At 52.0% G+C, this 12,854-nt stretch overlaps 6 protein-coding genes across 6 annotated transcripts; 3 read left to right on the plus strand and 3 right to left on the minus strand.

Moving 5' to 3' along the window:
- Window positions 1–359: 359 nt before the first annotated feature.
- Window positions 360–1,533, minus strand: BDZ83DRAFT_749352 (alcohol dehydrogenase GroES domain-containing protein; the record flags this gene model as incomplete). Its single annotated transcript, XM_060513752.1, has 3 exons — window positions 360–451; window positions 517–612; window positions 681–1,533. The coding sequence occupies 3 exons, from the start codon at window positions 1,531–1,533 to the stop codon at window positions 360–362; spliced, it is 1,041 nt and encodes a 346-aa protein (XP_060368411.1).
- Window positions 1,534–2,203: 670 nt separating this feature from the next.
- BDZ83DRAFT_609982 (tetratricopeptide) lies at window positions 2,204–4,864 on the minus strand. Its single transcript, XM_060507569.1, has 2 exons — window positions 2,525–4,864; window positions 2,204–2,458 (listed from the first exon to the last, which is right to left on the minus strand). The coding sequence occupies exon 1, from the start codon at window positions 4,626–4,628 to the stop codon at window positions 2,658–2,660; it is 1,971 nt and encodes a 656-aa protein (XP_060368412.1). The 5' UTR covers window positions 4,629–4,864; the 3' UTR covers window positions 2,204–2,458; window positions 2,525–2,657.
- A 1,159-nt stretch (window positions 4,865–6,023) lies between these two features.
- BDZ83DRAFT_609984 (uncharacterized protein) lies at window positions 6,024–6,249 on the plus strand. The gene has a single exon (XM_060507570.1). The coding sequence runs from the start codon at window positions 6,073–6,075 to the stop codon at window positions 6,232–6,234; it is 162 nt and encodes a 53-aa protein (XP_060368413.1). The 5' UTR covers window positions 6,024–6,072; the 3' UTR covers window positions 6,235–6,249.
- A 731-nt stretch (window positions 6,250–6,980) lies between these two features.
- On the plus strand, window positions 6,981–7,556 carry BDZ83DRAFT_648917 (uncharacterized protein; the record flags this gene model as incomplete). The annotated part of the gene is made up of 1 exon (XM_060510231.1): window positions 6,981–7,556. One exon carries the CDS (start codon window positions 6,981–6,983, stop codon window positions 7,554–7,556), a length of 576 nt encoding a protein of 191 aa, XP_060368414.1.
- Window positions 7,557–7,874: 318 nt separating this feature from the next.
- Window positions 7,875–9,043, minus strand: BDZ83DRAFT_648918 (putative cyclase-domain-containing protein; the record flags this gene model as incomplete). The annotated part of the gene is made up of 3 exons (XM_060510232.1): window positions 7,875–8,050; window positions 8,116–8,771; window positions 8,841–9,043. 3 exons carry the CDS (start codon window positions 9,041–9,043, stop codon window positions 7,875–7,877), a joined length of 1,035 nt encoding a protein of 344 aa, XP_060368415.1.
- A 1,816-nt stretch (window positions 9,044–10,859) lies between these two features.
- Window positions 10,860–12,800, plus strand: BDZ83DRAFT_570638 (cyclohexanone monooxygenase; the record flags this gene model as incomplete). The annotated part of the gene is made up of 1 exon (XM_060504327.1): window positions 10,860–12,800. One exon carries the CDS (start codon window positions 10,860–10,862, stop codon window positions 12,798–12,800), a length of 1,941 nt encoding a protein of 646 aa, XP_060368416.1.
- Between the last annotated feature and the right edge of the window lie 54 nt (window positions 12,801–12,854).

The raw sequence follows: 12,854 nt of genomic DNA on the forward strand, positions 1-12,854 counted from the left end.
TGGCAGTCAACAAATATATGACCAATGGTTGACTTCTGCAAAGAATGAAGAGATAACGACTCGGGAATGACCAAGAGCTTTTCTCGATTGACAATCGCACTAGTAAACAGCATCGGTGCAGACAGTCAAATTTGATATTCTACAGGCTCGGCTGCTTCAACCAGGGTACAACTCCAGCACCCGTCCGTCCGTGAGTCCGTGAGGAGGATTTTCCACTCCATATTTCAAAGAATCATGTGCAATAGCTCTGCCCGGCACAAACATTAAAACCTCCAAATCTTTCTTCAGGCTCTCAATCTGTCAAAACGTAGGCTTTGCAGCTGGATCAAAGTTGAGCAAAACGGATGATTTCAAAAATTTCAATCCACGTCAATCACAACCTTCAAAGCACCATGTTTAGACGCTTCTCCGAAGGTACCATATGCCTTTTCCATGTCACCAAGTTTGAAGTCTGGAGCTCTTGTTAGTCATGTTTTCATAGCAAGTTTCACGGTAATAAGTAGTAGATATCCATACGGTGAGTAATAAGTTGCGAGGGCTGCAATTTTCCAGACTGTACAAGCTTCAAAAGCATTGGTGTCGTTGTTGTGTCTACAAGTCTAGTTGTGATTGCTGCATGTTGAGTTAGAATTGGCGTCGACATCTTTAATTATTTATAAACCTCGATATGTTGAACTCACAAATGTTCTTATCCCAAAGGTTTTGGAGGTGAAGGTCAACCTTGGTTCCATGAACTCCCACGTTCGCTAGGACACCACCAGGTGCGAGCAGGCTTTGGCAGAGATCAAAGGTGGCGGGAATTCCCACCGCTTCAATGACCGAGTCAGCGCCCTTGCCCTCAGTCAACTCCTTAACCTTGGCTATAGCGTCTGCCTTGGAGCTGTCAATAGTCTCGGTTGCGCCAAACTGCCTTGCGACATCGAGTCTCTTCGGATCCATGTCGATGGCAATGATTTGAGACGGGGAATACATCTGAGCCGTGATAATAGCCGCCAAACCAATCGGACCTGAGCCGACAATAGCGACAGTACCGCCCGGCTGTACCTTTCCGTTCAGCACACCGCACTCGAGTCCTGTCGGGAAGATGTCGCTTAACATCACCAGTGAGGAGTCATCGGCGCCGTCCGGGATCGGGTGGAGACTGGATTCAGCGTGGGGAATGCGGACGTACTCGGCTTGAGTGCCGTCGATGGTATTTCCGAGGATCCACCCGCCGGACGTGCAATGACTGTACATGCCGCGGCGGCAATACTCACACGTCGCGCAGCTGGAGATGCATGAGTTGAGGACTCGGTCTCCTTCCTTGAATCGTGTGACCGAAGCTCCCGCTGAGTGGATGATACCTACACCTTCGTGACCCAATGTGGTGCCTGGCTGGCATGTCGCTACGTCGCCCTTGCGAATGTGGAGATCAGTGCCGCAAATGGTTGTCTTAGTAACTTTGACGATGACATCGGTTGGTTTTGAGATGGTGGGGAGTGGTTTATCCTTCAATGATACTGAATTCGAACCGTCGTAGACGAGGGCCTTCATTGTTGACAGATGCCTCATCAACAGCGAGCCGGCAGGGCTCAAATTTGTGCGAGTTAAGGCTGGGGTTACGCAAATCGCTCGGCTCGAAGCTGCCAATGCAGGTAATGTTGATCTTGAAGCTCGAAGCAAAAAGGATCTGGCAGCTCGTGAAGTTGCAGCCATGATGCAAGGTATCTCTTGATTACTGGCGATTCAAAACGATCGAAGTGAATTATATAACATTTCAGGACAGACAGGTATAAGGCATTCACACAATGACGAAGTTGGATGCTAGCTTGGTAAATATCATTGACAAGCGATCCCAAGGCTCTGGACTGGGAATTGTCAGATCACATGAGTGACGAGCAGGCTGTGAGCTTATGGGCTGACGTTCCGTGACGTCTGGGGTTGATGTGGGGATATTGCCTGCAGAAGAGGGGAAGCACCTGATTCTGAGTCTGTGGTTCGTCTCGGCAAGCACGGAAACCAGGACCAACTTCACGGAAAGCCTGTTAAGTGCAAGAGTACTCCCCCGCAATCGGCTAACTGGACATCTTCGCTGATCATGGGGGACGATGTTCCCTTGTTGTCGCGTTGGTGACAAGGTACAACATCAGGAGTTGCGGTTCCGCAGGGCCCATGCGGTTCCGCTCTGAACGAGTCATTGCCCTGTCATTACCCAAAAGAATATATTTTAACGTGATCAGCGCACCACAACATTGGATGTCGCACAAAGAGGCCCGAATCTCGGGCTTCTCGTTGATAAAGTCAACCTGAAAAGAGATATCTGAGGCGCGTGGCGTTAAGATACCTTCAATTCCTAGCTGCTTCGTTGTTTGGAAGCCGAGCTTCCGGCCGGTACTTCAGCTTCACGCAAGCAAATCAATTAGGGCAGCGGTCCGGTATTTACCGAGCTTAAAAATCTTGAGTTGCGAAAGCATCACTCGTAAGTATCGAGAAGAGGCCGTAGCATCGCTATGGCGAGTATGAACGTTTGCTTAGCATGAGTCAGAGAATCTGGTCTGATACGGCCTTTTATCTGAGGAGGTCTATATCTAATGCAGGCAGATGGATTATCCTGCTTTCCTCGTCCACGACGAGATCGAGGAGTCTATCCAACATTGTAGGACTCTGTGGTTTCATGTTCATTTGCGAGGAGCTGCCTTTGTGAGCCATTCCCGAACCCTCTCTGATGCCAGACGAGGAACACCGTCGTACTTCTTATCTTCGTATGTCGCGTCGATGTCTTTCGCCAGGCGCTGAGCCTTGGCAATGGTAATCCTCTTCGCGTTGGTCCAGTGCGTCGTCGAAACAAAGTCGTCCGCGTCGTTGACCAGCATTTGCCGCTTTTGGCGCAACTTGGCGTCGTCGGTCTTTTCACCAGCGCAAAGCGCGCAGTTGCACTCGAAGCCCCACGTAGTCATAAGAGCCTTCTGTCTCGCCTCGTAGTTGCTCGATTCATCGTAGCTGTGGAAGATTTCCTCGCCCTTTGCAATCGGTCGAAGCGCGCGGAGGACCATCAGGTCGCCAACGTAGTCCTTCTTGGCGTTGGCGATGCAGGAGTGGTTGATATAGGCTGCCCAAACCCAGAGACCGGTGCTTGCGTTCCTCGCGCCTTCCTCTCCGTACTGGCCACCGGGCCCAAAGGCGTTGCGAGAGACGATATCGTGAATCCGGAAGACGTCGACCACCGGGCCCTCTGGGGTTTCTGACGTGGCCTTACCATCGCCCTGATAATCGCCGTAAAGATCCAGCACCTTTTTGATCTGGGAAGGGTTCCTAAGTAGCTTCTGAGAGATGGCCTTGGTCAGGCCTACGGGTGCTACTCTAATCTTGTCGTCGCGGACATCGTAGGTCATTGAGGTCAGAACCTCGCTCTCATGGCCCCAGACCACACAGAAAGCCTTCTCAACCATGACTATCTCACCAGCAGCAATGTCGCAAGTCGCGAACAGGCCACGACCTCGCCCCTTGCTATCCTTGACCTCAGTCTTCGCAGTGAAGGTTGCCGCATCGGCCCGTGGTGAGACTCTGGTGAGGTTGGCCCTGATCTTCTGCAGGTCGTATGACCCCTTTTCCTGTTCGCGAAGCCGCATCTCCACCTTGCGTAGATAGACTGCCGCGCCTCTCTCTGCAGGTGCGAGTTCGTGGGCCTTCTCGAAGTACTGCTTGGCCTCCTCAAAGCGGCCCAAGTTATAAGCGCCGCTCCCGGCGCGGAAGCAGGCCTTGCTGTCGAGTTCCTTAGACTTCTGGTCGTCGGCACCAATAAGAGAGGCCTTGGCGTCGGCGATGGCTTCATCTTGTCGGTCCATAAGCAGATGTGCGTGAGCTCGGTTCCGTGCAATGTCTCTTGCGATATCCGGGTTCGTCTTTTGGACAGGCTCTTGTCTGGCAACCTTGAGTCCTTGGCTGTAACTTATCCGAGTAAGAGGGAGGTCCTTCTTCTGTAGTGCCGCGTTACCCTTGTCCTTGCACTTCTTTGCGATCTCATCCCCCTTCGTTCCATCTTCGACCTCGCCCAAGCTGCCTTTCACAATCTCCTCTCTGATGATGACGAGATCGGAGGGGTGGTCGATCCGCAGGGTAGCCTCACCCTCTTCCGTCAGTGTGAAATACGGCTCTTTGATGATGAACCGCCGTGCCGATTCAAGAGTGTCTTCGCCGTCTGTTGTTTTATGCAGGACCATCTCCAAACGCTCCGTCTCCTTGTCTTCCTCATCTTGGACAACGGTCCATGAGCGGGCAGCAAGAGCTACCACTGGACAGCGCCTCGCACGCTGCACTGTCAAAGAACGTCCCCGGTGGTGAGTCTCCATTGTGAGTTCCGAAAATGTCATGGGCTTGAGTTCATCCAGGGATGCGGTGCTTGGTGGGTATGCCTGCCCAACACCAAGCGCTGGGATTGTGTCCTTCTGACCCTGTCCAGTCATTTGACCCATGTCCATCATGAGTGAGGTACCAGTCGCCTGGCTGACAGTAGCGTGAGCATCTCGAAACTCTCTGGCGTTGCCCTTTTGCGATGAGCATTTCTTCTGCGTCTCTTGTACAGTAGTCCGAATCCGCTGGGCCTCTTCTTCGGTCAACAAGACCGTGTTTCCGCCGTTCTGGTGCGCCATTTTGGAGGACTGCTGGCGGTACACGATCTTCGCGTTGATGCGACTATGGCAAGTACTGGGCGACGCAGCTTAAAAAAAAAAAAGCTGCTAAGTAGAGTCAGATATGTTCTTCGTCGTAGAAAGACGGAAAAACTAGAGATGCCGGAGCCAACAAGGCTGTGAAGTTAGATCAAGTTCTGTGTGCAGTTGTTCCGAGCAAGCTTTAGGGTTCGATCTGCATGACAAAATTTACGCATGCCGCCTCCGCCGTTGTTCCCACCGAAAAACTCAGAAACTAGTCAATTCGCCCAATGGTTTGGTATTTTTACAGACCTTTCCCGCGTCATTCTGCCCACTCCTACCCCACTATCCTCAGCGACGTGAGTGTTACTAGGATATCCTAAATAGACTTCCTAAATAGACTTAACGCAATGAGAGGTTGACAGCAACAGAGATGGTATGTCACCTGTTGTTTCTTTCCGATACTTACTGCGTATAATGCTGCTCTCAAACACAACCACTGGCTGGCCATGAAGACAAGCCTAGGGTATCTTCCCGAGCAACATTTCAAGACGAGTACTCGTCCCTGGCACTTTGACTTACCGCGGCGCATCCTTTCAATGGTCCTCTCTGGGATGCCAAGATGTTGAATCGCCAAGTCTCTGAGGTTTAACACTCGATAGCCACGACCATGTCATTTATTCCCAAGGTAGAAAAAACATGAAGGGGCCGAGTTTCGTTCATCATGGCAGTCGGGCGCGAGTTACACAGGCGCTTGTGAATCTAAGCTTGTTCCTCCAACTTCTGCCCCTTGGATCTGGCAACCTATCGATTTCCCCCTTCATCGTTCCATGAACGACTGAGCCTGCAAAATCGCAATTCTGTACTCTTTCGAATTCTCTCTCGTTACAGAGGTGCTTTGTTGCAGCACAATTATGAGAAGACTGTCGCTCAAAGTGCCTGAAGAATCAAGGTACAAGTCGGCGGTGTCCTCATCGTGACTCAATCGGGCGGAAAACATACCATTTCCAACTTCAAGACTCCCCACATTGACTTCACTGCGCGCAGGATGAATGCGAATTCAACATTACCCACAATACGCGACATGCAATCGCCATTTGATCCAACAATTGCTGACGCCCTCAAGAGCCATCTTGTGATAAAGTACCCTCAAGGCTTTCTGTTGACTTACCTGCATTCACACTTGTGAGGGTACTTGGGGCACCTATTGTGGTTAAATTAGACCCATGCTGGATTGAGTACCAGGTGAGCTCGTGGGCTTTGCCAGGATGGCTTAGGTCGGCCTCCCACCATCGTCATTCCCACTTACCTTATCTAAATCGAAGTCACATCAGCGTTCGCCACATCGTCAATTGTTCCTTCAGACCCATTTATCACCTCACGGTTATGTCTCGTATCCTGATCAATTGGTTCCAGATGAAAATCACCTACCTTGCTTCTAAAGATGAGGGACTTTGGTACTGACACATGTGCCCATGTCAGCAAGCGGCGGATTTGGCTTCAGGGCCTCGGTACCGTAGCTTATGCAGGTACGGACACAGCTCCGCTCCAAGTCCAATCCCTGGCAAGAATTGAGGCCAACCTTGACGGTCTAGGCCAAAATTAGCTGCCAATCCAATACATGCCGTCTTCTTTTCCATTCTTCTTTAGTGTAACACAGCCTGTGGCACTCACCCACGCTTTAACTCTGGCTTACGGGTGAACAACACAAGCGGCACAGCATTCTAGACAATGGCCGTCTGACAACTTACCGTCGCTCGGGATGGCAGTGCAATACCACACGTATTCAGCCCCCGAGATTCTCCTCGTGATCCTCCTCACCGCCCGAAGGCCGTGTAATCGCTTGCTTTGTTGGCTGGTAACCTAGGCTGACAGGACCAGGGTCTGCGGTTGTGAGCGGAAATTCATTACGGGGTCAGACAACGGTCAACGGCGCTCTTCGGCCCTATCAAGCGGCTCAGATTTCAACCCGCAATCAGCGCCAAGATGCGCTGTGTAGGCAGCCGGGCGGCACAGTCAGAAGCTTGTCCAGACTAATGTTGTTGAGTGCCATTGAATTAACCTGGAAGGGAAACTGGTCGACCTCGAGTTCAGCTCGCCCTTGAAAATTCATTTCCTCGCCGGAGTCATCGGGCAAGGGTACCTTTGATTGCTTGTAGGCATCAGCCCACGATGAATTGAAAATGTAGCTTGTCTCCCGATGATAAATAGTTGCTCTGTTTCGGTTGATAATGGATGCCCACGATCTGTAATTGCATTACCATTTTGAGGACTCTGTCTCTTTCGAACAGCACCTATCAAGCTCAACCTATTGAAAAAATCCTCCTACTTCGTATTTGTGACTGAATCAACATGCGCGTTGCTACCGTCATCTTTGGCGCTTTCGCCGCAACTGTTGCTGCTGCCGCCGGCGACGTCCACCTCCAGCTCCACAAGAGAATCGAACCGACCAAGATCATCAAAGTCCTTGAAGCCCGCGGCACGCCCGAGTGCACAAACGCCGTCTACGCCTTCGCCAGCGCCGTTACCGGCAACGACCCTCTTCCCACGCCGAACTTCGCCCTTCAAGAGTGGGCCGCCACCGCATCCCTTGCCAATGGCACGGTAGACCCTTGCAGCACCATCTCCGTCACAGACTCAATGAGCGCCCAGTACACCTCGTGGTCAAACGCCGTTGAGTCATGGCAAACCGCCCATATGTCGGAGATGCGAGCCGTGTGGCATGAGTGCACCGATATCCCCATCATCGCGGCCGAGGTCAAGAGCCTTCTGGCCTCTGGAGGCTACTGCAGCACCAAACTGGCAGCGCTCACCAGCGAGGGTGGGGCGAAGGAGACTGCCACCAGCGCGGGCGCTGCACCGAGAGAGACTGGAATGGCTGTTGCTGCTGCCGCTGCTGCCGGCTTCGTCTACGCCGCTATGCAGTAACTAAGGCGAGCTCGATACTGTTGGTGGATGTTGTCATGATCTGAATATCCGTGATTACCTTGGAGTTGGGAATCGCCGGGATGAAACAGGCGGAACTCCGCGTGCTAGAGTACATGCAGTGTATGGAAGACCTACATTTCATGATGCGTCAGTGATATTCGATACCAATAAGCTTATTAATGATAATGGTTGTTTCCTGTCATCTTCGTCATGTCACTGGGTTCTATAATCATAGTGCGTAACCATTTCGCTTTGATATTCGTACGGTCTTGGCTTTTCCGTAAGACTTATGGCGCTTCCAACATCCTTGCCAAGCTTCTAGAATATCGCCAGGGCATTTGGCGGCGATCCTACGAGACAAGAGACGTTCATAGGCGCAGAGGTCAAGAAGAAGGAGTACCTTCCTGTCTTTTGGCAGTATGCTGACAGGCGACTGAGATCCCATAGCTCACCGATGGGCATGCCGAAAAGACTCAAGAAGTAGGGGTGAAGAACTGCAGTAAGAGTTAGCTGGTCTCGTTTTGTCATAGTTCCCATCCAGCTCATCACAGTGACGTACCAAGATCAGTCATCTCTGCCAGAGTTCCGTCTGGCTTGAGAGGTGGAAATGCCTCAAAGGCATTGGAGTCGCCAGCAACAGCGGCAAAGTGCTTGTTCCAGAACCACTTGGCCGTCTCCTCTGTACCATGCACGCCGGATAACTTGTACTGCCCTAACTTTGCGAAATCCTCCGGCGTAGGCTTATCTAGGATCTCAGTAATGCCTGTGCGAAGCAAGAAAATATCGCCCTGCTTGAACTCTACGCCTTGATGTTTGGCTACAGCCTCAATATCTTCGATAGTGATGCGGTAGCCCTCCATGGGATGGTAGTCTATCCCCTTCGAGTCGGCATATGCCTTGTAGTCGATCAGGACCCCGCGTCCTACTACCCCACCTCGCTCATGCCAGTGATCGATGGTGGGCATCTTGTTTGTCGCCGTTGACGTCGCCGAAAGTTCTTCTTGAGTTGGCTTGAAGCCGTTGTAGGCGAATCCCGTCGGCTGATGCTGCCAGTGGACAAGACTGTCCCACTGACTGCTGCCTTGTGTGTTGAACTCCAGCTCGTCATCCCAGCCGATTCCTTGGCTGAGCCCGGCAGTCTGTAGCGTGTGCACCTTATGAACCGATTGCTTGCGTCCCGGGATAGCCAGCTTGTTCATACTATCCAGGGGCCAACTATGCATCTTTGTGTTAGCTTCGGATATCTCGTTCGTTCAACATACACTGGTGATGGTGACGTCTCACTTCAGCGAAATGGACACGCCATCCTGTATTTCAGCGCCTGCTGCCTTCACAACTGAAGGTGTGAGCAAGTTCAAAGTCCCAAAGACATCCCTCTTTCCATCCTTGTCGAAAAGTCCCCAGGCACAGCCCTTGGGCATGCCCTCGACAGGCGGAAGGTCATCGTAGTCGGGAAGATGCAAGTCATTCGTTGTGACGGAAGCCATGATCTCGAGATGCTGAATCTGAGGTCAGCTATGATGGGCAGAAATGTAGGGGATAACTTGAACTCACTTGCAGAAATATCTCTTCAATGTGTGATGTTTCGGTTGATGCATTGATTCATTGAAGCAAGCACAAAAGCGAACTGGTCTTGCGATGACGCACCAGCCTGGGTTATGAAATATCTGGCTCCTCTACCAACCCTTCGCTTCGCTTGAGGGGTAAAGTCAGGGGGTTGAGGTGAACAGGGGGCCAGCAGTAGTGCAATGGGCTTGTACGAAAGTGGGTAGAAATGCCAGTCGGTGCTTAGATCGCGAGCCGTCGATTTTCAGTTGCGCCTAATTTGAATGCACGTGGGCATCCAAACTTCAATCTTCGAAAAAAGAATTCAAGCAGAACATTGAGCGAGACTGTTCTCTTATTCCCGAACTGAAGTAAAGCACTTCACGTGTTATTTACTTCAGACACGTATGTACCTCGCCCAGGACTGTGATGGGCTCTCAGATCACTTTGTGAGATGACATCGAGAGGGGTGACCTCTTCTACCTTGGTTTTAATACTGCACCGATCGGAGAATCTTGTCCACAACCGGTGGCTACGCAGAGAGCCGCGCCGTGCGAATGTAAGAATGAAGGAAAACCTAGTCAATCCGTACCTCAGACATCGACTTCAAGCTCATGCAGAGACTAATCTAACTTCGTCGCCAGCATGTGGTCAACATAGGCTCGGCCATCCCATACCCCGCTGCATTAAATTTGAGTTGATGCAAGCTTATTCCTAGCTTTAATACCACATCACTATGAGACTCATGTCTGAAGACGAGAAGCGCATAAACGTCAACGTCGCCCGTCAGTCCTCACCTTATCTATGTCTTAAAGGTCAATTATGACACCGGGCGTGCTGGTTGTGGCACACGGCGGTCGCTCCCGCCCAGTGTAGCGGGAACTACCCGTTCATGGGGTCGTCTGATCGGTTTCGGTCTCGTAGCGGCGGGCCAGTCGCGTTGGGGTCTCGAAACCGAGCGCGCTGCACGGAACAACATGCATCGAGTCGTTAGACAATGACACCATGGATCCATGATGCAGCAGATGCGCCACCCGCCAGGGCCCAGACGAGACACGCAGGTTCGTCTCCAAGTTCCTTGATAATTCAACCTATAACAGGACTTCTAGCTACGATAACCCACCAAGACATGCAGGTGGTGTTACACGCCAGACCACACGGAGTTTGTCACATCTGGCCATCTTTGGACGACAGCTTCTCCGCAACGGCTACCCATGCAGCGGAGCAGGAGCGGATCCCTTAGAAGCCTGGCGGGTCTATGTGGATCCTGAGATCGTTTCCATCCGGCAGAGGCCAAGATCCACCATCAACTACCGCATCTTTCTTTAAGCGACGTTGCTATGTTGCACTAGAAATGCGACGAACGAATACGAATACGTTTGTGTCGATCTGGAGGCATTGGTGAAGTGAGGAATGACTCGTCGGGCTCATAGTACTCTCCGACTAATCCATAGAATGAAGCTGTAATACGACGACCCGCAAACACGCAGCGGCTTGGAAAACTGTGGTACGCGGGGATGCTTGACCCTCTTCTAGGGAACCCCAATTGAGATCAGATGACAAGACAAGTGCGAGCATGGAATATGTCACTAGAGCTGTTTGAGGACACCGCTTGGACTGTCGTCAACGGACATGTGCCCCCATATTTTGGCGACTCAAAACGAGAAGATTCGCCTCCTCGTAAATGATAGAGATGTCGTCTAGCAGAACCCCCTACCTCAACTACACCTCAATTTGACTCGCAGGCCAAACGTCAACATGGCCGCACCTCCACAGATCACGACAGACACCGCGGCCGGAGCTGCCGCGGCCGACTTCATGGCCCTCAACAAGAAGTACACAGAGGAGAAAGAGAAGCGCCAGCGGTCTGACGGCAACGCGCAGTATATAGAGATGGAGACGGATGCGAAGTTCAGCAAACTAGCCCAAGACCCATGGGTCGATCATGAGAAGCTCAACGCCCAGACACCGAACCTCAAGGATGGTGACGAGGTGAAGTTCATCATCCTCGGCGCCGGCTACGGAGGCTTGCTGTTTGCGATTCGTTTCACCCAGGCCGGCTTCAAGCCTGAGGATATTCGTCTTGTTGACGTCGCTGGTGGATTTGGTGGCACGTGGTATTGGAACCGTTACCCGGGTCTGATGTGCGATGTCGAATCCTACACCTACATGCCGCTCCTCGAGGAGACGGGCTATATTCCGAAGCACCGATATTCATATGGCCACGAGTTGCGAGGTCATGCGGACCGAATGGCAGAAACATGGGACTTGACGGACAAGGCTGTGTTCCGCTCGCAGATCAAGAGCTACGAGTGGGACGAGGATGCTAAGCGATGGATTGTTGTTATCGAGCAGGTCCGCGGCCCGGGTGAGTCGCCCATCACGATGACGGTTCGATCACAGTTCGTCGTTCTCGCCAATGGCGTTTTAAACCATCCCAAAGCGGCCAAGAACCTCGAGGCCTTTGAGGGTGACATGTTCCATACTGCGCGGTGGAACTACGATGTCACTGGTGGAAACCCGGAGGACCTCGAGAACGTCCAGCTTACTGGTCTTGAGGGAAAACGTGTTGGCATCATTGGTACTGGTGCAACCGCCATTCAGCTCGTTCCACAGCTCGCCAAGTGGGCCAAAGAGCTCTACGTCTTCCAAAGAACGCCGTCATCTGTAGAAGATAGAGGCCAGAGGCCTACTCATCCAGAAGAGTGGAAGAAGATTGCCGACGGCCCAGGCTGGCAGAGGCGTCGCCTCGAAAACTTCAATGCCTTTGTTTCTGGCGGCGAGGCAGAAGAGAACTTGGTAGATGATGGCTGGACGAAAATTAAGACTTACAAAGGCCTTGTCGGCGCACCACACGAGAAGCCTCTTGGCCTAGAAGACATTCCCGGCCACATCGGCAGTCTTCTGGCCATGGATGCACCGAGATCAGAGAGGATTCGACGTCGTGTTGAGGAGATCGTGAAGGACAAGTCGGTTGCTGAGGCTTTGAAGCCATGGTACCCATCATGGTGCAAGAGACCAACCTTCCACGACGATTACCTCCCGGCGTTCAATCTTCCAAATGTCCATCTTGTTGATACAAACGGCAAAGGAGTTGACCATGCCACCAAGAACTCACTAGTCGTCGACGGTACAGACTATCCCCTCGACGTCATTGTGCTGAGCACTGGATACAGGCCGCCTGCAGCAGACATGGCCGAGCCATCAAGCAGGTCCAACATGACCATCAAGGGCCGGAACGGCGAGCTTCTATCCGAGAAGTGGTCGGGCAAAGGCCCGTCGACCCTCCACGGCGTCCTCACAAACGGGTTTCCAAACCTGTTCCTGACCGGCCCCTTGCAGATCGGCGCCGCGGCAAACTTTGCTTACGCCCAGGATGTCCTCTCTCAACACTGTGCATACATGGTAGTCGAAGCTATGAAGCGCGCGGGCAAAAGCACCAATAAGGCGGTCATAGAGAGCACATTGGAGGGGGAAGAAGCATACGTCGGTTTCATTATGCAGCATGCGGCTTGGTTCTCTAGCTTGTCTATATGTACACCAAGCTACATGAACAATGAGGGCGAGAAAGCCTCGCCTGAGGCGCAAATGAAGTTGGCCAGAGGAGCGCCGTTCCCACATGGCATAAATGCCTATGTAAAATTCCTGGAGGGTTGGCGAACTGTCGGCTCGATGAACGGTGTTCAAGTCACAGCATAGCACGAGTTATGTTGAAATGATGTTCCAACAGAAAGGAAGGGGCGGTCAAGTAGA

The sequence above is a fragment of the Colletotrichum acutatum genome (genome assembly GCF_030867785.1).
Source record: "Colletotrichum acutatum strain CBS 112980 chromosome Unknown BDZ83scaffold_18, whole genome shotgun sequence".
In the NCBI taxonomy this organism is placed as follows: Eukaryota; Fungi; Ascomycota; class Sordariomycetes; order Glomerellales; family Glomerellaceae; genus Colletotrichum; species Colletotrichum acutatum.

Coding starts and splice junctions, on each gene's coding strand:
- BDZ83DRAFT_609982 (XM_060507569.1), bottom strand. CDS start 4,628: ATGGCGCACCAGAACGGCGGAAACACGGTCTTGTTGACCGAAGAAGAG.
- BDZ83DRAFT_609984 (XM_060507570.1), top strand. CDS start 6,073: ATGAGGGACTTTGGTACTGACACATGTGCCCATGTCAGCAAGCGGCGG.